At 48.0% G+C, this 21,805-nt stretch overlaps 1 protein-coding gene across 2 annotated transcripts; it reads left to right on the top strand.

The window, feature by feature from the left end:
- Nucleotides 1-13,948: 13,948 nt before the first annotated feature.
- On the top strand, nt 13,949-17,749 carry LOC135814684 (homeobox protein Hmx-like). Of its 2 annotated transcripts, none has more exons than XM_065327851.1 (2): nt 13,949-14,454; nt 16,157-17,749. In XM_065327851.1, exons 1-2 carry the CDS (start codon nt 14,160-14,162, stop codon nt 16,846-16,848), a joined length of 987 nt encoding a protein of 328 aa, XP_065183923.1. In that variant the 5' UTR covers nt 13,949-14,159; the 3' UTR covers nt 16,849-17,749. The 2 variants fall into 2 exon arrangements, with proteins under 2 accessions (XP_065183923.1, XP_065183924.1); XM_065327852.1 differs by lacking the exon at nt 13,949-14,454 and adding an exon at nt 15,142-15,407.
- Nucleotides 17,750-21,805: the final 4,056 nt, after the last annotated feature.

Here is a 21,805-nt window from a genome sequence, read left to right as displayed (position 1 = left end):
AGGAAAGTTCTACAGGAGAAGAAAATACACATACACACACATACACACACACACACGCACACACGCAAAAAAGCACAAAATGAACAAAAAATGCATCTCTCTGACGTCATAAATCCGGCCTGGTCTGGGCAAGTTAAAGGGGAAGTTAAGGCTAAAATCAAAATTTCACCTGTTGTAGTCTTCGGGGTGCTGAGTCGAATGGTCTTGGTCCGAGAAAGCTGAGACGCTCCCTTCCCACTTTAATCCCAATCGAACTCGCGTACTTCCACCGAAACATAGCCAGCAATCGCATGTCATCACATACATTCTAAATCAACATAATTATGCTAATCGACCTTTTTTTCAGCATCATTTTTCAACGAAGACGAAGCAAAGTCGGCCGAACGAAGCCCAGAGGAAGAAAATCACCCCCTCCACTTCACCATCACGATACTGACATAGATACGAGACGAAACAACTAAAAAATCCACAAGAAAACTGTACGGCCATCTTCGCGCTGACTTTGGTCTGGGTGACTGCGCCCTACTAGATGGGGATTTGTATGCAAAATGTCACTAAAAGCGCCATTTCGTTCTTATAAAAACACGGATGACCGCGATTGGCTCATATGGCCCATACACCAGTCACCTGGTCACCGTGCCTGCAGGGCACAACTTACTAGCCTGTTTGACCTTTTCGGGTGCAGTCCTGTCACTTGAGTTGAACTCGAGTTGAACCTTGGTGTGAAAGTTGTCGCCTGCTGGCGTGGTGACTAGGTGATTTGGGCACCCAGGAACACGTGACCGCTTGTTCAACCATGTTCGATTGGGAATAAGGGCCGAACGCTGCATCGCAGCCTTTTCGGACCAAAACCAGTCGACTCAGCGTCCAAAAGACTACAACATATGGGCCAATCGCGGTCATCCGTGCTTTTATAAGAACGAAATGGCGCTTTTAGTTACATTTTGCATGCAAATCCCCATCTAATAGGGCGCAGTCACCCAGTTTCGGTGGAAGTGCGCGAGTTCGATTGGGATTAAAGTAGGAAGGGAGCGTCTCAGCTTTCTCGGACCAAGACCATTCGACTCAGCACCCTGAAGACTACAACTGGTGAAATTTTGATTTTAGCCTTAACTTCCCCTTTAAAGACGTTATACATGATGTCACCAAATTTAGTGCGAAGCTGATATATTAAACTTGGGAACAGCTGCTCGGATCAACCTGGGACCTTCACCATTGGAATCAGTGCATTTTTTTGTCTTTGACAAATCGAGTGTCCATCTTTTGGGCTGAGGATATTAGGCGGGTGGTACCCGCCTAATATCCTGAGAAACCTACCCAAGGCAGTGGGGAAACGCATTTCCAGCATCTCGGCTGATGAGGCAGTATTCGACAGGGCTGCCCTACTCTACAACAACAACTGCATGCAAGTGGACATGCTGTTAGCATAGAGTACACCGAGACGGAGGAGAAGCAGAGGAAGCGTCAATGAAAGCGCAACATTATCTGGTTTAACCTGCCCTTTTCCAAAGTGTGCTGTGTTCCTTCGCCTCATCAGGCAGGATTTCCCCAGAACATCAAAACTCCACAAAATATTTTTAAATATGTTGTGGAGTTTAAAACCGTAACTCAGTCAAGGTGAGCTACTGTTGCTTGCCAAACGTGGCATTATTAATAAGCTCGCACAACCGGAAGCAGATGACCAAGTATACAGAGCAAAAGCCGTGCAACTGCAGGCCGGCGCTAAGTTGTCCGCTGTGAGGAGACTGCCAATCAGAAGCCATAGTGTACGAGGCAGTGGTGAGCACACAGCGCGATGTGAGAGGCTACTTCGGCTCGACCGCACCCCCTTTCAAGCTACGCCTGGCAAATCACAAGACATCCATGCGCCCCGTCACGTACAAGCACAGCACCGAGCTGTCGAAGCATGTGTGGGGTTTGAAGTCCAAAAATGAAGAGTGCAAAATCCAGTGGAAGATCTGCGAAAGGTCCAGAGCCTACAGCAACCAGTCCAAGAGTGCATAGCGGAGAATACCTGGATAGCACTGAGCGACACAGACTACCTGGATAGCACTGAGCGACACAGACTACCTGGATAGCACTGAGCGACACAGACTACCTGGATAGCACTGAGCGACACAGACTACCTGGATAGCACTGAGCGACACAGACTACCTGGATAGCACTGAGCGATACAGACTACCTGGATAGCACTGAGCGATACAGACTACGCCCTGAACAAGAGAAGTGAGCTGGTCTCGAAGTGCCGACATGCCAACAAATACTGCCTGAAAGATTACACAGGGGCAGCCATCACCTGAAGCATCCATATTCCCTGGGGCAAGCAGCACTGTCTACACACCCCATAACTATAATACCTCATCGTGCTGATTTTCCCTAGTGTGTGCTTACACACACACCAATCAGCACAATAGCCTTGTACGTGTTGTAGCCCGAATTGCTCTTTCGTTTGACCGGTGCTAATTTTCTCTTCTTTGGCCATGTTCTCACCTGCTAGCATTCTCACCTCACCCAGCCAGGCCCTCTTAAAAGATCCCGGCTTGTTCTGGCTGACCCACTATTGTTTTTGCCTGGTGATTGCACATACCAGTGCACAGACCTCTGAGTAGCAAACTGAATTTATGTCGTTTTCTTGGTAACCATTGTTTTCCTTCGGATAGTTTTGCTCTGCCGCAAGTCACTGAGCCCTCTTGTGCAGTGGTTGCTCCCAAGCTTCGTAAATACATGCATACATACATAGATACATGCTGTTTGCGTTATGCAGAGCTCACCGTCAGTTTGTGGGCTGACTTGCTTGACTTCGCCAGCCAGTATACAGGCGTCACAGCCCAGGACAGAGGAATAATATCACATGCAAGAAAGTCTCTCCTATTCCAGGGCAAAAAGACGTGGCCCAAGAACCGCAGCGACAGCCTCTTCGACGTATCTATGAGTTCTTTCGACGGAGCAGAGGTTTGTGAACTGGTTGGCACCCTTATCCTCTCTAAACCAGCTCAGCACGTAGACAAGAGTAATATGAGTCTATACTGCGACGATGGACTCGCCGTGCTAAGGAATACCCCGGCATCATCTGCGGAACGTGTGCGGAAGGACATAACCGCTGTGTTTCAGTCCGTCAGACTGAAGATGACGGTAGAGGTGAACCTGAACGTCGTTAATTACCTAGATGTAACACTCAACCTCGAAACGGGCAAGTATCAGCCGTTCAGGAAACCTGGTGACAACCCTCTATATGTCAACATCCACACTCAAATCACCCTCCTACGATCCTGAAGAACCTACCCAAGTCCATCCAAAAGCGCGTCTCCAGTATCTCGGCGGATAAGTCAGTATTCAGGGATGCTGCACCCATTTACAACGCCACCATCCATGCAAGCGGATATGTGCAGAACACCCAATACGTGAACTCTGCGGATCATTCAAAGAGAAAGAGACAGCGAAAGCTGAATATCATTTGATTCAATCCACCCTTCTCAAAGAGCGTCGCCACCAATGTCGCTGCAGTGTTCCTGTGCCTTGCGGACAAGCACTTTCCGCGTGGCTCTTCCCTGAGCAAGATATTCAACCGCAAATCCGTGAAAGTGAGCTACTGTTGCCTCCCAAACGTCGCATCCGTAATCAGCTCGCATAACCGGAAAGTTCTAGCCAAGCCCCCTGTACAGAAGCCGTGTAACTGCAGAATTAAGCAAGACTGCCCACTGAAAGGTGATTGCCAAGCAGAGGCTATTGTATACGAAGCAGTTGTTATCACTCAGAATGGAGCCAAGGGATATTTCGGGCTCACAAAACACGCTGTTTTGCCAAACCAGGAGTAGGAATGAGTTCACCAAAGAAGCTAAACTTTATTAAAAGTATTTGGATTACACGGTTCTAGCCAAAGAGGGTGTAGCACCCTCCTGTGGAAAAGTGGCACCCCCTACTCTTGTCGATTTTTGTGTTTTTTCATGCCATTCAACGAATATGCAGTTGGTAGTCACTACTGAAGAGTTCATAAAGACACATTTGTTTTGGATGAAGTCGGCTGTAGGGCTTGAAAGTGCTACGTCACAGCATAGCAACAATTTCAAAAATTCAAAAACTGGATCCACTTGGATCCAGTTTTTGTATGGATCCAAGCACATTTCAAGCAGTCTTACCCACAGCATGGTGATGTAGCCAGTGAAACTGACTGATTTGGCTACTGGGGGCGGGGTTACAACTGGTGGCGAAATAAAAGTCACACCTGCATGCGACATGAGTGGGTTGCTATGCACCCACATACTTAGGCAATAGCAAAGTCACACCTTAGTGGATCCAAAAATAGAAATCTGATGTCAACTTACTACTCCCTGGCCGTTTTGACGTCATCACTTTCAAGCCCTATTCACCCCCTACGTTGCATTTTGCATGGCAAGACATTTTTTTTGGAAAGTGGAAAGAAGGGCCACGGGGTAACTGCTTCCCATGCTGATTGACATACACACATTGCCGGGCGAGTTATACCGTAAATAAGCCCACCCTAAATAACGCCCATGTCCGATAATAAGCCCAGTTTTAGGCGGTGTACACTTCAAGTCCGTTTTAGCGCCCATGCCCGAAATAAGCCCAGGGCGTAAAGTGGACTCAAAATGACCAGCGCGCGAGCATTCGTTCACGTACAAACTGTAGAACAGTTTTAGATCGAGTGCGTGCCATCCAACATTCTTGGTTACGACCAAATTTCCAGCTGTGGTTTGATGTACCTGTACCGCGCTCAGTGTGAATGGTGGTTCACTGAAACTAGTGGGTTGCTGATAGATATCTTCTGCAGATTGCGTCCGAAATAACGCCCATGCCCAAATATACGCCCGGTTTTTGACGCTCTGCAAAGTATACGCCCGGGGCGTATTAACGGAATTTTACGGTAATAATTGCAAATCAAAAGGTCTGATTTCTCTAGTCCTCATATCTACCGACAGACAAGAAAAGAAATACGTCTGTTTTGCTTTTAACTTAAACAGTTTCATGTACTGGGCAATCATGCACAAGGAAGCATTCATTAATTTGCACCACCGGTACCGATTGTGACAGATTCACCGTATACGCCACTGTATTGCTCATTCTGGTGCGTTCTTCCTTCTTGCAAAACCTGACGGCACCGGCGACTCAGTTACATTCTCACAGTCATCCACTACAGTACTGTTGGGCGCCGAAGACCGGGCGCGAGGGTTCTAGCCTAGCCCGTTCTTATTTTTCACAAACACAGCCGTTTAGTTCTTACTCGATGGTACAATCATACAAGTACATGCACCTCTCATTGTATATTCGAAATTTTTCCATGTGGGCCGTATATGCATGTACCATATCAGCAAGAGTGCATAAACAACTGTGGTTATGGGTCAGTACGTGGCGCGCTGCCTTCATTACGTAACTTGCCTTCATCACGCTCTGAAAGCATGCATTCAAACTCCCAATTTCTCATACGAGCCCATCCGTTTTTGCTCGATTCGTTCCAGTACCTAGGCGATCTCTAAATTCTGGCACGTGAACTCCAGTTCCGGACGAAAGTTCATTTCAAACCAGAGGGAAAGTGCGGTGTTTGATTTTCCGCAGTGCACGGACTGCAGCTGAATGATGTAATGAAGGCAGTGTGCCGGGCATCTGGCCCATAGAAAAGAGATCACAGTTGCATACTCTTGTTGATGGACTCTTGATAACAGCTAAAGCTTGTTTTGTTGAAAACATGTTGTTGGTTGACAGCATGTTACAAGGTGGAGGACCACTGTGTTCGGAAACAGTGACCTTACTACAACCATCCACGGTTGGCAGAGCCCCGGTCCTGCGACCATTTGAATGGTATGGGTGTTAGCTCTGATTCATACGGTTCAAATGGTCCGCAAGCCGGGGCTCTGCCACCCGTGGATAATTGTAGTAAGGTCACTGTTTCCGAACACAGTGGTCCTCCGCCTTTCAACATGCTGTCAACCAACATGCATGTACAAGTACATGACCATTGCATGGTGACGCATACATGCATACATGCACACATGCATACATGCACACATGTCAGTTCACATACTAGTACCATGAAGCTACGGAAATGTATCATCCAAAACTTATACTTACGCAGCAGAATTATACTTCTGAGTGCACCGCAGTGTTTTGCGTAGTATAAGCTAAATAAGCCGCACTGGAGTATAACATGTTACTATAAGAGGGGATTTTGAGTGCCGATGACTGCCCAGTGCATGGAACTTTGAAAAGTTACTGCTAGACGGCCTTCTGTCTACTGTATGTTCTGTATACCACTCTGCATTCAGGTGCATTGAGCACTCTTTCGAGCTGGCCCCCTCACCACTCGTACCCTGACTGTGAACCATAATCACATGTGCCTTACTACCTGATAGTTTGCACCAGTCACCCCTTACTCGACCGTTACTCAAAAATAGGACACCTGACTTATCGCTAATGATTACCACAAGTACAACACAGTCAACATCACCCCAGTCATAAAATCGCTTATAAGTTATAGGAATGGCACATCTAAGTTTTCATCAGCACATACCTGCCTGTGTTGACTTCCAAGACAAACCGCTTCCCAGTGCGGCACCGTCGACGACGAGTCATCTTCTCCAAATACATGGCAGCATAGGGATTTCAACCGAAGCTTTGACGTGTACAGGGCCAGAAAGCCGATCTCTGCGCATCAAAGTAACAGGATGCTAGACTTCATCGGCAATATGGTTTGGACGGGTAGCGCCGCGTCCTGAAGGCTGTATTGGCCAGGTACTAGGCAGTCATTGACTGAACCCGTCGAAATGGAGTCTTCCTGAAAGTCTCGGCTGCTTCCTAAGGCTATTTCCTGCCAAAGTTAGAAGAGCGAGAACAGCGGCGGAATCCAACAGCAATCAACTTGTGGTTGCAGTAAACGACGGGTCCAGGCGTTGACGGGAATCCTTCGTCATTGCATCAAATTTCTTCTTTGCCGGCCTTGGCTCTTCTCAGAACGTTCTGGCAATGTTTGGCATTGTTTTACTCCAGATTCAACGCGCGCTGCTTCCCGCTTTCTGCTTCCCGCTGGTGAAGATTGGGAATGGGCATGGTCACTCTTTATGGCCGACACCATGGAGGACGTACACGCCATTCGCTTCTCAAACCGCCGATACATGTACTCAAACCTAATGCAGAGGTAAAGAACAAGGAGGGGTAGGTTCGACAGGAAACCATGTTTCGGAATGGTCGACCAAAGAAACGTTTCTTCACCTTTTTAGCGTCGTGAAGAATATTTCTCTCCTCCGCAGCTCCAAGCTGTTTCCGATGACGGTCTTCGATACTGGAAGATACTACAAGTACCGGTAGTGTAATATTTTCTGCAACAGAACTCCACCCTACGAGCCTTGGGCCACTGCACATGTTTTGCAGGAGAAGCAAACGTTAGGCGAGGTTGAGAGGGGAGTGAGGAACTAAGTGGCTTGCATACAGCAATAAAACAAAATGATAATGGCAAATCTCCATCCCCCAGCTTGTGTGATTCGAAGTGCTTGTTCCTTTTCGCGCTGAGGATATTTTGGCGGATATGGCGCAACTCAGGACAGATAGCCGCAAATTGTTGAACGTCTGCCGTTTAGGTACGAGACACCTTAGCCACACAAACGCACTTCACTCATTCTATGCCTCCGCTTGTAGATTCTACATGTAGGGCATAATTTCTTTGGTGCAGACAGAGAGGTGCGAATGACCATTTTCTCACGGTTTTCCGACCCGGTCATCGCTTTACTCCATGGAGTCGTGAACGCCTGATTTCCCAACTCCCTGCTTCACACGTCGTTTGGCGGTGGTCTTCCCCAGACGGGCGAGTCATCACTTCAGCAACATCACTTTCCCTCAGGGCGACGGATTTGTTCTCGAAATGAAGCTTTGAAAGATGGGCCTGTGGCTCTATTTACTGTTCACTATTCTTCTATAAGCAAACGGGCCCATAACACAGTACACTGTACAACACATAAGACGGATGGATAAGAATTTTAAAATTAGTCGGAAGTCCACATGATTGTCTGCTTTACGCGACTTGGCAAGAGATTCCGGTGCATGTGATACCACTCAAATTCAGCGTGATGTGCGAGAACAAAAGATGCTTATTACTTTGTAGTATAGTTGCGGTTGCCTCTGTGTTTTCTCTGTTTGTATGTGTGTACACTGGCACATTTTGTATGGAACATTGTAGGTTATTATAAGTGTGACTGTTGCTAATCGACCCAATTGCACTAGTGAATGGACCTGTCATTGCGGGAACACACTCAGATGAGGCACACCGCCCTCTTTGATCATTGTGTGTCTCCAACAATACAGTCATAGAGAACACATAGAGGGCTTCACTACGTGTTGTGGGTGCACGAAGAGGAATCACAATACTGTAATAGGACGGTATCAGGCATTGCTGATAGTGAACGTGAATGGCGTGCATCGAAAATGCCTGAAAAAGTAAAATCTGGCTAACAAGGGAGTATTACCACACAAGTGTAGCCCTACCCTAATAACCGCTGGTACAGTTATCACGGTATTGTACAGTAGTAATGAGAGATGTGTGCCTTGGAATAAAGACGATTCTAAATCACATCCAGGCCGCTGTTTTGATTTCTGGGTCCTAAATGGAATAGACGCGCCGACATGGGTACATGTGTTAGTTTCAAACATGGAGAGAAGCAAACTGATCTGTCGACAGCTTTCTGCCGCAACACTGGAATGGCGCTCTTTGCCACGGGCAACTGTTCACAGGTACAAATGTACATGTAATTCGATTGGCAAGGTCTACGTCTCTGCCCGTCCCCCAAGGTCATGTAGATCCCAAGCTGGTACGATGAGCACTGCTTGCCTCCATTTGTAGTTGTCTCTGCTAACGGTAGTGAGAGCAGAACTGGGCCTGGCCTTCAGAGGGCCCGTCTCGTTTGTAGCAATACAACGTAAATACACACCTTACGCCTGCCACAACTAATTCGCATGTTCCGAGGGCTAAGCTGACAACATTCCTGCGAAACTGGATACCCACAAACAAGGCGGTAATATGCTGCTTTCCATCTCCGGCAGGTAATCTGATACGAAATACCTGTTTTGGCGATCAGCTGTGGAGTGCAGTGGGACTCTATTTGGGCTCATTTGGTAGAATGAGGGAGGCGAAACATGGAAGGGGGAGTCTGGAGCCATCTGGTGCTTTAGACATGCGGATGGTCAAAAACCATCCACAGGGAAAATCTCTCAGCCATTTACCTTAATTTTGTACTGGCGAATCATACACTCATGGTGAACATGGTCCACTATCGTGCTAGCATATTTTGTATCGGTATGGGTTACTAGTGCATAGGCGCTATACCGTTCGGTTTCGCTGGGATATATATTGGATATCCAATCCATTTGGCTTAGCAATGACACAGTGCCCCACACCGCGAAAGACAGTTTCGAGAAAGCAGACGGGGAGTGTGTTCGAATGTGTCCTGAAACCACTCCTTGTACTGTCTTCATCATCATCTTTGAAGCTTCTCCAAACATGTTAGGTACACGTATATCCATATGGACAGGCGACATCTGCAATTGTGTGTGACTGAGGAACCAAGAGACTGCGTATCGGCCCATCAATGTCTCTTGGACCCTTTCCTTTTCGAAACAATTAGAGGAGAACTAGAACTAGAAGAGGAATAGACATGGTGTGACATGGTGGGACTAGCATTGTACGCTGATCTCAACTGCCCCGTACCCGTATGACGACACTGTACACATGCATCTGCTTTGTTGGAAGTGTCAGAACCGCTCGTGCATGCTGAGCACAGAACAAACTGGAAATTCTCGCACCACTGGAGAGGAAGACATATCACGGTTGTGGAACGGGCAACGACAGGGGAACGCGGATTGCTTAGTGTCGCATGAACTCTCTTCAAGTTAATCAATGTGGAACCTATAGTATAGGCCCGCGTGTACATGCATGGACTTGTACATGTATGTGTGATGGAAGACTGAAGAAGGGAGACTCGTGCCGTTGGGAAGCATGTTCCTTCAGCCATGCATGATCCGTACACCACAGTACATCACAATAGGCACTTTATTAGCGAGAACTCCTACACAGTGTGCATGGCACGTACTGTTGTACATGTACGCGTGTCTGTCTGCCTGTATCAGCAGTGCAGACAAGAGGGCAATTGTCAGTTTCGCCTGGTCTGGCATCAACTCAGACATACAGCTGTACACGGATACATAACCTCTCTCATCTACATCTATACTAAAGCATATAACGGACAGACATCGCATACACATCGTATGTAGCACTCCACTACAGTTGCCAGTCCATGGCGAAGTCAGTCAAAGCAAGAGAAATAGAGAGAGTGGAGGGTAGGGGGGGGGGGGGGCATGCATGCTTGCTGATGTTCGTCTCAAGTACAGTCATGGCAATCCTACCCTCAATCAAGGCCCGTTTGGGCAGGTAGACAGCTCAGTGATCGTTTCCCAATGATTTGTAACATATTTGGATGAGGACGCTGAGTGGTCCGACCGCCTCAACGTGTCACCCAGGGACCGAGTCAAGACCAGGCTGTGTGAGGTCACAATGGATGAGGTCTGTGATGGTCATTCGATCTCGTGTGTATGTCGTAACGTGGCCATGATGGGAACATGGTTGAGGCAAAGCGACTCGCTTAGCATCCTTAGGCATACTTCGGTTTGTTTGGATTGGAACGATGATCTTTGTGGTCAAGATACGGTCGCCTCGACAGTACTCTCTAACCGTGGTAAGATAACATTACGGGCACTAGAACATGACAACGAGATCATGGATTTATGCTGGACGTCTCCCAACGTCTGAACGAAATGTCACGGGGCCTAATGGGTCGGAAGCGGATGATCATCCTTCCCTCTTGACGGTCTTGTGCGGCCCGTTCGTACAGGCCATCAAATGCGACAACTCCCTCCTTCCGACAACACGACCTCAACTTAACACTGCCTAGGCCCAAGACTGACTCTTGACTGATGTAGTGACATGAGCATCTTAACCAGGAGATCATCCCTGGCCGGCCGTTGCCTAACGCGCTGCCGGTCATTTTGCTAGTGTCGCTAAACGTCGACTTGATCGTATTGTCCTGTGCTCTACCGCTTATGACCGGTATGTCATACGTCACGCCACGTTAGAGCATCCGCTGCTGGGACACAGGTATGTGAAGAGGAAAGGGGGTCAGGAACGCCAACAGAAAACACTGCAACTTTGCCAATAGGATCAGCAGCCTGGCTCAACGCCATCCAGGCACTCTCTCAGTCAGTCAGTCTCTCCCTCTCCCCCCTCTCTCTATGTATATCTCTCCCCCCCCCCTCCATTTGTCTCTAAGTCTCTCTCTCCCTCTCTCTCTCTCTCTCTCTCTCTCTCTCTCTCTCTCTCTCTCTCTCTCTCTCTCTCTCTCTCTCTCTCTTCTTTCTATGGAGTATGGTACAGAGTGATTGGATCTACTGTAAATGTGCTGCACAATTATGTGCAATATCCGAATCACGTGACATAGATACATGCATGACGGCACGATATGAACTTTACTTGTATCACGTCCGCATCTAGTCAGCATGCACTGGTGCAAGCTTCACACCGCACACGTACACTGCGGTATCCACTTTCTCTTCAGCCAACCAACACTGGCCACAGTTCTTGTGTAGTTGAATGCTAACGGCATGCATGCATGCCTGCATATTACTACACAATCATCATTGTATGACGTAGTGCCAGCCAGCCAGGCGCTGGTGCAGGAGGCACGCGACTCAGCTTATTAGGACATGTGCAGCCTGCAGTACATGTACGCCGTACATTGTACTGCTGCTCATTGTCTCATGGTCTCATCTCGGTCAGAAGCCACCGGTTGCAATTAGCAGTTTCAGTTTCGAGCGACCGCTCAAGAACCGCTACTCCTCAGTTCAGTGTAAGTTCCGGATAGCATACGAATTACATCTCTCTATTTCGGGTGCAGATTGTAGTAGAAAGGCGACAAAGAATGTGCGTGCGGTGCGCCTGGAAAAGAAAGGCCCGACCGAATTTATCAAGGAATTGCCAATGGAAATTGCCAATGCGATTTCACCGCACAGAATACTGAAACAGGGATGGGTTGCTAGGTGGTCGGGGCTTGTGCCAGGTTTCCTTGTACGCCAGGCTATGCTCGTAGCTTGAGCAGCAGAGGCCTATGTTAGTGCAGCCAGACGCTCTTAGTCTTACACTCGACTCGCACGGCTTTGCCCTGTGGTCGTTCATCGCAGCTCAAGGAAGTGAATTCCTGACCAGTGACCACAAACATTCCCTCTCAAGAGTGAGATGCCTTCTGCTAGTCATACCCCGGAGACAATGTATATTATGCGCATGACGCCTGCGTAGCGGCATGCATTAACACGATGCAATAATTATCGAGACTGACCATCGCGTTGCGAACGGGCGTCGTGCTCTCTCTCTATCCGAGAACGATAGCTGCATGCAAGTAGCTCGTATTTGCGTACAAACGGGACTGGCTGTTCGACTGAAAGAATTTGCACGAAGCTATTATCCCCGCGCTTATCCATGACGGATTACCTGTACTCTACGCATAACCATTGTGTTTCACTGTCCTATGCGCCAGACGAGAAGCGACGACAAAAATCCCTCCCCCCGCGCTGCACGTCTGACTGGCAATAACGGCACACGTGTATACCAGTTTGGCGGGTTCTGTCGGAGAGGACTACTTGAACAAGACTGTGTTCTACACAATTGCGCTGTTGTCGGACGGTGAGGCGAGACGCATGGCACAAGCAGTTGCTTGAATCCAACAAGGCGCAATACGAGATGGAGAACCGTGCAGAAACATGCGACACAGGTCGCGCAAAAAAGAGGCACACCCGCGTGAAGCGACTACTAGTACTGCACGTCCTTGACCATGTCCATGGCTTGTTACTCGCACTGGTGGCCGCCGCATAAGTGTGACGTCACATGCAACCACTGCCAGTGCAGTGCAGTCTTGGCTAGAGCGTCGACTTTTTCTTTCCCCGGTTGAGGAAACTATGGAGACAGCGAGACGCTGCCGAATGCATACATTACAAGAACTAACAAGTGATAATACTGAAAGTAATGGCACAGAGCAGCCACAACATATCTGTACGTGAATGCTCATGCAGAATAACACCAGTAATGCGTGCATAACAATAGGGCGTGGGAATCATACCCCACATTGGTCAGTGGGAGATGTGGAAACACGGCACATTAGTCTATTCTGAACAGGGAAGGTAATCTACATTAGAGTCTTTTGCTATTGCCTAGTAAAAGAAGGCTGGCTACATGTACATGTAATATTGCCAGTATTGCCGACTGGTATTTTTACTGTGCTGATGTGGAGTAAGTGTTAGTAGTTGGCAGCGTGGCACAAAACGTGGGCAAGGGGGCTGACTAGAGTGGTGAGCGAGGAGCGCCTTCATGTTAGGCACCGGCCGGAGCGATCGCAATGGACAGGCTACTCCCGCCAAATACACTTACTGCTGTGTGGTTGGCGGGTGCCTTTCACTTTCGGTTTGAACATGACTCGCCAACTGATGCTGTGTAGTGGCTGGGAAAGCATGCTTCGTGGTGCTGCTGCTGCTGTACCTACATGTATGACTGTGTAGAGAGATAGCTGCTGGCTGTGCTGGCTGGCTGGTGAAGTGCCGAGCTACCCTGGCTAAATGATGTGGCGGCTGGTGCCGGCCAAACCACCGCCGGTCTCACCAGCAATCATCGCGAACAGTCGTGCTTCTATTATGGATGTGCTACCCATCGAGGCTACAGCAAGGACTGAGTATTGCTGTGTGTAGTATGTGTGCGCAGAGTTGTGTCCACGGGAGCATGGCAGTGGCAAGTACACATACTGATCACGTAACAGACGCCAACTCAGCACCGATCATAGCATGCTAACGACCCATCCTACTTTGCTGGACGAACTTCCCCACTGTGGCGTACGCCCGGAGCGCATTCTACGCCTTGATCTCACGTAGGATGATGGGAGATTTAAAGCAAGTATCTGTCAACTTCCAAGATCAGTACCGATTATCACTCAGATAGGGTCAGATGAATTAGAATTAGCTTTCTGCGTAGCTGGAACGGTGAGCTGTTTGTTAACCGTCAAACCATTCTTCTTGATTCGTCGTGGACCACTGTCTAATCCATAGCCAAGCACACACCCCAGGTGGCTATGATGGAGATTGACGCCTTTTCTTTCCATCTCAGTCCCACATCGACAACGAGAATATCGCCGTCGGATAGCACCAGTGGCAGTTCTTCGTCGTCGTTTCTCATCAGCAACATAATTGGAAAAGACCCTGTAACGCTGGTACACGGCGTGAGTGGACCAGCAACCTCCCCGCTGTGTTCTACACCACACCAACTGGTGAACCATACCGCGGGACCGTCAGCGTTTCAAGGCGTCACACCTTCCCCGTCGTCAGATCTAGCCACACCTGGCAAGGAACATGACGAGGGAAGCCACGGTACGTGTCCGAATGCTTTGGTGAAATAATTGTTATCTTACCGAAACACTATGTCAAGAGATATCTTTGAGAGTTTTCACTGTGGAACCGTATGCATGGTGGAAATCCCTGCGCTGAAAAATGGTTTTCACGCTTTGAAAGCATTCCGCGATTATGAACGTCTTTCTAGCGCCCGAAGAGCTCATGAAGTCTCCGCGTTTTGAGCTGCGCTTGTGAATCTGTGTTTGCTGCATGCTCGTAGCTTCTGTACATCCTAATATACGAATACTTCCAGCACCCAACCGCTGCTCCAAACTTGAAAATCATGCAATGAAAGTATTAGTTGGCCTCTTGCGCTCTTCTATTCTGACCTACAAGAGACTGATATAATTCACGCGGCACCATCCTAGACTCGCACTTGAGCACCTTTTCTTGACGGAGCGCGAGGACTTCAACAAGGTGACTAGACACACACATTGGTCTCTGTAGGCTTAGTGTAGCATGGCTTTACTAGATTGTCGGCCATGTCTATGATTCACAAAAGCTGGGGCGGAGACTTCAGCTCAAGTGCATTGTACTTTGGCAGACCATCGCACGTGAGAATTGCTAGACTCGTTTTCGGCGTTGGAAATGCGGTGACGATGGCAACTAGCCCAGCCATGATGTGTTTCTCTCTTACTCGCTGGCCATGACGCCCTCTCTCTCTCTCTCTGTACTAGTACTGTAGTGTAGGTAGGACGTACTTGAGTTCATGCCTCTCAGGGCTAGTGCAATAATATGACCGACAAGGCTTTGTCGCAATGAAATTTGAAAAGAGTAAGCCGGCTGTTTTCCAAACCAGTCCGTCACAGTATCCGTTCCTCCTACAGCCAAGTAACGGTTTTTTCTTTATCTGATAATGGAGGCGACTGCTGTAGAGAATCCTGCAGTTCAGGCAGCCATTGCTGCCCTGGAGAAGGCAAAGAAAGAACGAGGTAATCGCGGAAGCATTCTTGTACTCCTATACTAGCCATTGCGTCTGGCCATGTAGGTAGAAGAGTTCTTAGTGACAAGCTGAAACTTGCGATTCACAACGACCGATAGGCTGAAACAATGCACTGTCTCCAGTTTCGGCGCGCGATGGGCTCAGATCTGAAAAGCGATAAGAAAAACGTCTTCTCCTGCCGCGAGCTATGTCTGTGGTGACCGCTAGCTAGTGTGAATGCGGCTTATTTGGAACCACTCCTGCACTGCTGGTGTGGCACTCGGCAGGCACTCGGCATGCCATTTACTCCATGCTTATCGCCTAGGCTAGAGATACTTTACGACGATAGATCTGGTGTTTCGGTGGTCTCGTTCGCTGAGGGTTGCCGGGTTGTCATGCCGTTTTCCTGTAACCTGTACTACGCCATAACCTCCAAGCGAGGGTCGGCTACGGTGTGGGGTGGATTTGATTTTGAGACTTCAGTCGCAATTATGTTATGAGCCAGAATGCTAGTCATGTATATCACATTCTGTCGCTTGCGTGTGGAGAGGATAATTGCATCTGAAAAAGCCGCCGAACTAGCCGAAAGGAAATTTGATTTCACTGCTGGCGTTGGTGTAATGCCGCATAGTTTCACCTTTCCATACTAGCAGGCTGTTTTTGCCTTTAGCGCATTTCCACTGCCGCAAAAATAGTCCTCTCCATCAGCCAAGTATAGCAAATTGATGTTGTTCTTCCGTTTCTGTGTTCGCTCTGCAGCCGACACTGCATCGCAATCTGCCGCATCAGACGGGGACAAGGACAAGTCGCAGAAGAAAGGGCGCACCGCGTTCACGCGCGACCAGATCAAAATGCTGGAGATGCAATTTCGCATCAAGAAGTACCTTACCGCTCCGGAGAGATGTCAAATGGCGCAGAAGCTGAGTTTGACGGACACGCAGGTGAAGACCTGGTTTCAAAACAGAAGAATGAAGTGGAAGCGGCAAGCAGAAGAGTACGAAATGGATCAGAGAATTCGACAGCAACGCCTAGCTAATACCAACCATGCGTACCAAGTACAAGCTTACCAGCAGATGATGCACCCAGCTGCTGCGGCTGTCCATGCGCAAAACAGCTTCAGGCCATCAACGTCGCTCACTCACGATCCGCACTCTATGACGGCAAATCCGATGAACGCGTGGAATAGCCCAGCCAGCGCGCCAGCACCAGCTGTAACGGCATACGCCGCGGCGGCGCCGGCGCCCGGCCCGTGCAACTACTACCCGTCCAACATGGCCATGTCTAGCCGCGCAGGCACTGCACCAATGGCAGCGGCCCAAGCTTCGCTACAGCCGCAGGCCAGTAGACCGCAGGCAGCGTGGGCAGTACCGCAGGCACAGTTTCAAGGCGGCATGGTGCATGCGCTACAGCACAATCCCAGCCAGCCGCAAACCGTGAACGTTTGGCAGTGAGAGTGAGATTTCTGGCAGGGTGGAGTCACTGCTGACGGCCGTGTTCCTCCTGCAGGTATCTCAACCTAAGATTGCTGATGATGACTAGAGAGTGATGTACATGTATCTACAGCAACGGCACTACGGTGAATGTGCAAAAACGATATGTTCGAACAGACCAACACGTCCAGTATACCACAACTAAAGAGATCAATAATTATACCATCATGGTCAGGACCAAGTTTTTGTCTTGCAATCGCATCAATAGATTATGCTGTCACGAACGCTCAAGGTTACCGCTCGCCTCGCAAGCAACCATTCTGAGATCCTCGTAGTAGACATTTCGATAAGCACGCTTTCCGTTTTTTTGTCAATCCTCAGACCGGGCCGCTATTTGCACACCAGCACCGAAGTAGCCAAACAAGAAGAAAGTACAACATATCCTTGGCTGAATGATCACTGCCACTGGAAAGAGAACACCCTGCTTGCCTACGACGTGGGATGCCTATCTATTCGGCTGGGAACAAACACAGGATACCACTACGTAACCACTGAATTCGGACAGATTCACTTTCCGGAGCAGACCGTTTCTACCCCCCCCCCCGACCACCTCCTCGCTTCCTGAACATGCCCCTTTAGGACTGGGCGATATAATCTATGTGAACTCATCAACACCATGTAAATGTACCACTGGAGACTGTGTGTCTTGATCCGCAACTTGAACTGACACGAACACTGCCCTTGCAACAACACTATCACAGCAATGCACACACACATACACACACGGCGTCCGGGCAATTGATTCTATTCCTACATTTTTTTCTAAACACAGTGCGATCTTTATCTGAAAAGCCATCCACTATTTCATCACGAGTAAATTATTCTCTTCCACCCCCAATTTGAAACAAAGCTTTTACTGTGATTGGTTTGTGCATCGTGCGCAGAAGCACACTGGAGCACTCCTGTGCGCTTGTTGGTCAAGCTGCCCGTGTTGGGCTTGTGAGCAGCGTGCCTTATTGTAGTGGCACGTAAATCCGTGAAGGACTTTAGATAAGTTTGTGTTCCAAAGTTCTTGTTGATTCGTTCTGATAACTGAAAAGCCGTGATGTATCCATGTATGTCACCGTTGTCTATGTTTTAGGCTGCATGTATATAAGGCAGTGCCTTCAAGAATCAACGAATTTGCTTCGTATCACCGTTATTGAAGTTGAAATGGTTTGCGTGAAAGTTAAACGTTGTTCAAATGACTTATGTGGATGGTGTGACGATGAAATGACAAGTAGTTAGGCGTTTCAACCTAGCGTGGCATGGCGTACTGATGGCGTGATGCGATGCAGTCTTCAGTTGAGAAGAACCAGTCACCACTACTGTGGTCTTACGCTGCAAGTCGAAACTTATATTTTCGAATTCCCGCCATGGGGCCTCATTAGGAGACTATCTTAGCCCTTGGAGCTTCGTCAGAGAGGGGAGATACAATTTTTAGAATTGCAGCCTCAAATACCGTAGTGATGGTGAACAATAATTGGTGATAACATTGTGCCGGTTAAGAGATCATTGATGATTGATTGGCTATACGGGAACTTCCGAATACTGAAGAGAACGTATTTGTAGTACCATACTAGTATACTGTATACTGTCTATAGTACTACTGCCTACTGGTGTCGAGATTCCACACGACATGTACTAGTATTCCACTCCACTGATTTCCATGAGAAAAATGTAAAAGGAAAGATGTTTCGAGCGAGTCCCGTTGGGCTCCCGTAAGAAGGTCGGTGGCCTAGCGCCTGTATGTAGGGAGTCGAGTACTGGCTTGTTGGATACGTACAGTCATGACTCATGATTGCGACTTGGACTGAGATACGTAAGTTACGACTTACGTGGCACCAAAAGTACACAAAGGTAACGGTATTAAAGTTATACCTACATGGCTACATGTACATGATGTACACGCTCGTGTTGGTCTAGTTGATTTTTGTTTATCAGTTCTCAGAAGTTCAACCGGTGCGATGTACGTGTCCACTCGCCTCGTGAGTAGAGGGATAAAGGGTGCCGATGGACGCCATCTACGATGCACTGTGGGTCGGCAAACTGTCGGCATTCTGTGTTCCTTAATTCTCTGATCAGCGGAGAACTGAACTGAGAAGAAGACCATTGTAACCTTCTTTTGTTGTGGGGATGGCGGCGATGGCGGTGACTTGGTAGCAGAACGCCCCTGCAACTTGGTGGGGATGCTGCCATTGCCTGAGAATAGCAGCAACAAGGCCGCTGTACAAACACTCCTGGACGATGACCAGTTATTTGAGTCACGGGTGGCATCAACGTCAAATCTCAACCATCATTGGGGAAATGGAGCTGAACATGAAATGCATTGCCACTGGCAATTGCTCGTAACCATTCCTATCAGATATAGGACACAACTTACAAAGTTGCCACTTCCTCAACAGTGAAGAAGTTCAATGTTAAGTAATGGGAGCAATGTGTTGTTGATCATGACCACGCAGCGGTGAATGGGAAAACCATGCACCGCACAGCTGAGATATTGTGGTGGATTGGATCACAAGGTCAAACGTTGCACAACAAGATTTCGACGACGTTCGTCAACGTAGCATACGGTTGGTATGGCCTTCGTTTTGGACTAAATATATAGCCAGCGATCATCAGTTTCTTGATGTTAGTGCAGGCATAATGGGGGAGAGGGTGCTTAGACCTGCAATGAGCTGGTGGCTGGAGATGCATGTGTTGGACACGGAGGCCCTGATGTGTAGACCGGCCCTTTGGTGACCTTGCCGGCCACTACATAATCACTCTACTTGTGCACGGTGATCTACCGGGTAGGCAGTTAGGCACAATGCCTTATACTACTACAGGTATACCACGGCACACTCGTTCAACACTCGAATCAACAGAGACATGACCTAGCTAGCAGCGCTGGCATTCATTTACATGTACCTTCCCTAACGTGTATCAATCGTGTCTCGATCGGAGATCTTTCTACTTCGAAGGTCTTCCTCCGTTCGTCCAGAACGTCACGCAAACTGCATTGACTTGCCGTCCCCAACATTCCAATCTCGTGAACATCAGCACTTTTTGACTCACTCAGTATTGTGTTTTTTTTTCACTAGATGTGTACGTGTGTTGACTCATTTTTCAAATGGTAAAGGGATGGGTGCATATTACGTGAATCGCAAAATATAACTGTAAACAAAGTCATCACAAGTACAGTGTAGAGGTAAAATACCTCTGACACAGATCTGACACAGACTCACCGCTGTCACCTGTGACTCGGACTTGTGCTAATTCAGTTTTAACTAACCGGCTCCAATTCTCGAGTCTCCCAAAGAGTGGAAGTAGGAGGCAGAGAGAAATGGGAGTGAGAAAGAAGGAAAGAGAGAGAGAGAGAGAGAGAGAGAGAGAGAGAGAGAGAGATAGAGAGAGAGAGAGAGAGAGAGAGAGAGAGAGAGAGAGAGAAGAGAGAGAGAGAGAGAGAGAGAGAGAGAGAGAGAGAGAGAGAGAGAGAGAGAGAGAGAGAGAGAGAGAGAGAGAGAGAGAGAGAGAGAGAGAGAGAGAGAGAGAGAGAGAGAGAGAGAGAGAGAGAGAGAGAGAGAGAGAGAGAGAGAGAGAGAGAGAGAGAGAGAGAGAGAGAGAGAGAGAGAGAGAGAGAGAGAGAGAGAGAGAGAGAGAGAGAGAGAGAGAGAAGAGAGAGAGAGAGAGAGAGAGAGAGAGAGAGAGAGAGAGAGAGAGAGAGAGAGAGAGAGAGAGAGAGAGAGAGAGAGAGAGCGAAGGAGAGAAAATAATAATCAATTGTTATCAGTAAAAAAGAACAGTGTGCATTCAGACTCTCTGGCACGAAACAAAATCACAGTTTTGAAACCACTTGTTGTCCCCCTATACATGTAATAAAAGCTTGCAATCACGGTTTGTAATGTTTTGCTGAAATTACAGTCATCCACACTTCCTCTTCTATTCCGCCCTCTATACTATGGCGTGCCAGTGTACACTCACCGGGTACAACAAAATGTACCCCCGATGTCCCGCAGGCATGATTTCTGAACACAATCAGCAGAGGCTCCTTTCCCTCTCGTCCAATAATGCATTAATGCTGGCTCGTGGTAGCCCTTGACTGATAATTCTTGAAAAATTGGCAGATACTGCTCTAAAATAGGGAAATTCCGGTCAGAACCACACAAGCCTTAAAAATCTTAAACACAAACCTTTTAAAAGCTTTGTTTATGGCGGGCACTTCCTTGAATTTCTTATCCACATTCTACCCATGCATGACACATACCAGAAAAAGCACCAAATTCTGCTAATTTTAATTATTTTCCCGGTGACATTATCCGCCAGCTCACCGACCAGTCACCTACAGACAGTGTACGAGTCGTACATCAGACATGTACGAGTACCTTTGCATATCGGCATTGGCATAATACAGTAGTAGACCATACATGATGTAACGGAAATCGAATCATGATAGTTCGCACAAGTGTTTCTCGCTGCATTGTCACCTAGTCCGATGATGCATCGATGACGTCTGCCGATCCTTTTCTTCAAATCAATCAATTCGCACTCGTGCGTTTTTTTTGTTGCTTTTTGGCAGTTTCAGCTTCCGTGTGCATGCTGTGCTGTGGTTTGGGATGTATGAAAGCAGGAGTCCATAACCCCATGGACTCTTGATGAAAGGGTGAGGGAGTAGCTGTCAGCTAATTTTGTAACCTAGGCGTGAGGCCGAAAGCTTTCGCAGCAAGATGAAGGTCATTATTGGCTTGCTTATACTGGGTGTAGCACTCTTTCTGAGATGCTCTGCTTCAGGCTTGTACAAGTACGAGGAAATGTACTTTCGGAGTAAAATTGACCATTTCAATCCCCTTATCCGCCATCCAGATACCTTCCAACAAAGAATTCTTCTTTCCAAGGAGTTCTTCGAGTCCAAGAATGGCCCAATTCTTGTTTACACCGGAAATGAAGGAGCCATTGATGA

The sequence above is a fragment of the Sycon ciliatum genome, chromosome 4, assembly GCF_964019385.1.
Source record: "Sycon ciliatum chromosome 4, ocSycCili1.1, whole genome shotgun sequence".
Taxonomy (NCBI): domain Eukaryota; kingdom Metazoa; phylum Porifera; class Calcarea; order Leucosolenida; family Sycettidae; genus Sycon; species Sycon ciliatum.
Note: the sequence above shows the minus strand (reverse complement) of the source record. Positions and strands in the feature narration are given on the sequence as shown.

Coding starts and splice junctions, on each gene's coding strand:
- LOC135814684 (XM_065327851.1), top strand. CDS start 14,160: ATGATGGAGATTGACGCCTTTTCTTTCCATCTCAGTCCCACATCGACA. Junction 14,455..16,156: donor ACATGACGAGGGAAGCCACG/GTACGTGTCCGA, acceptor TTCGCTCTGCAG/CCGACACTGCATCGCAATCT.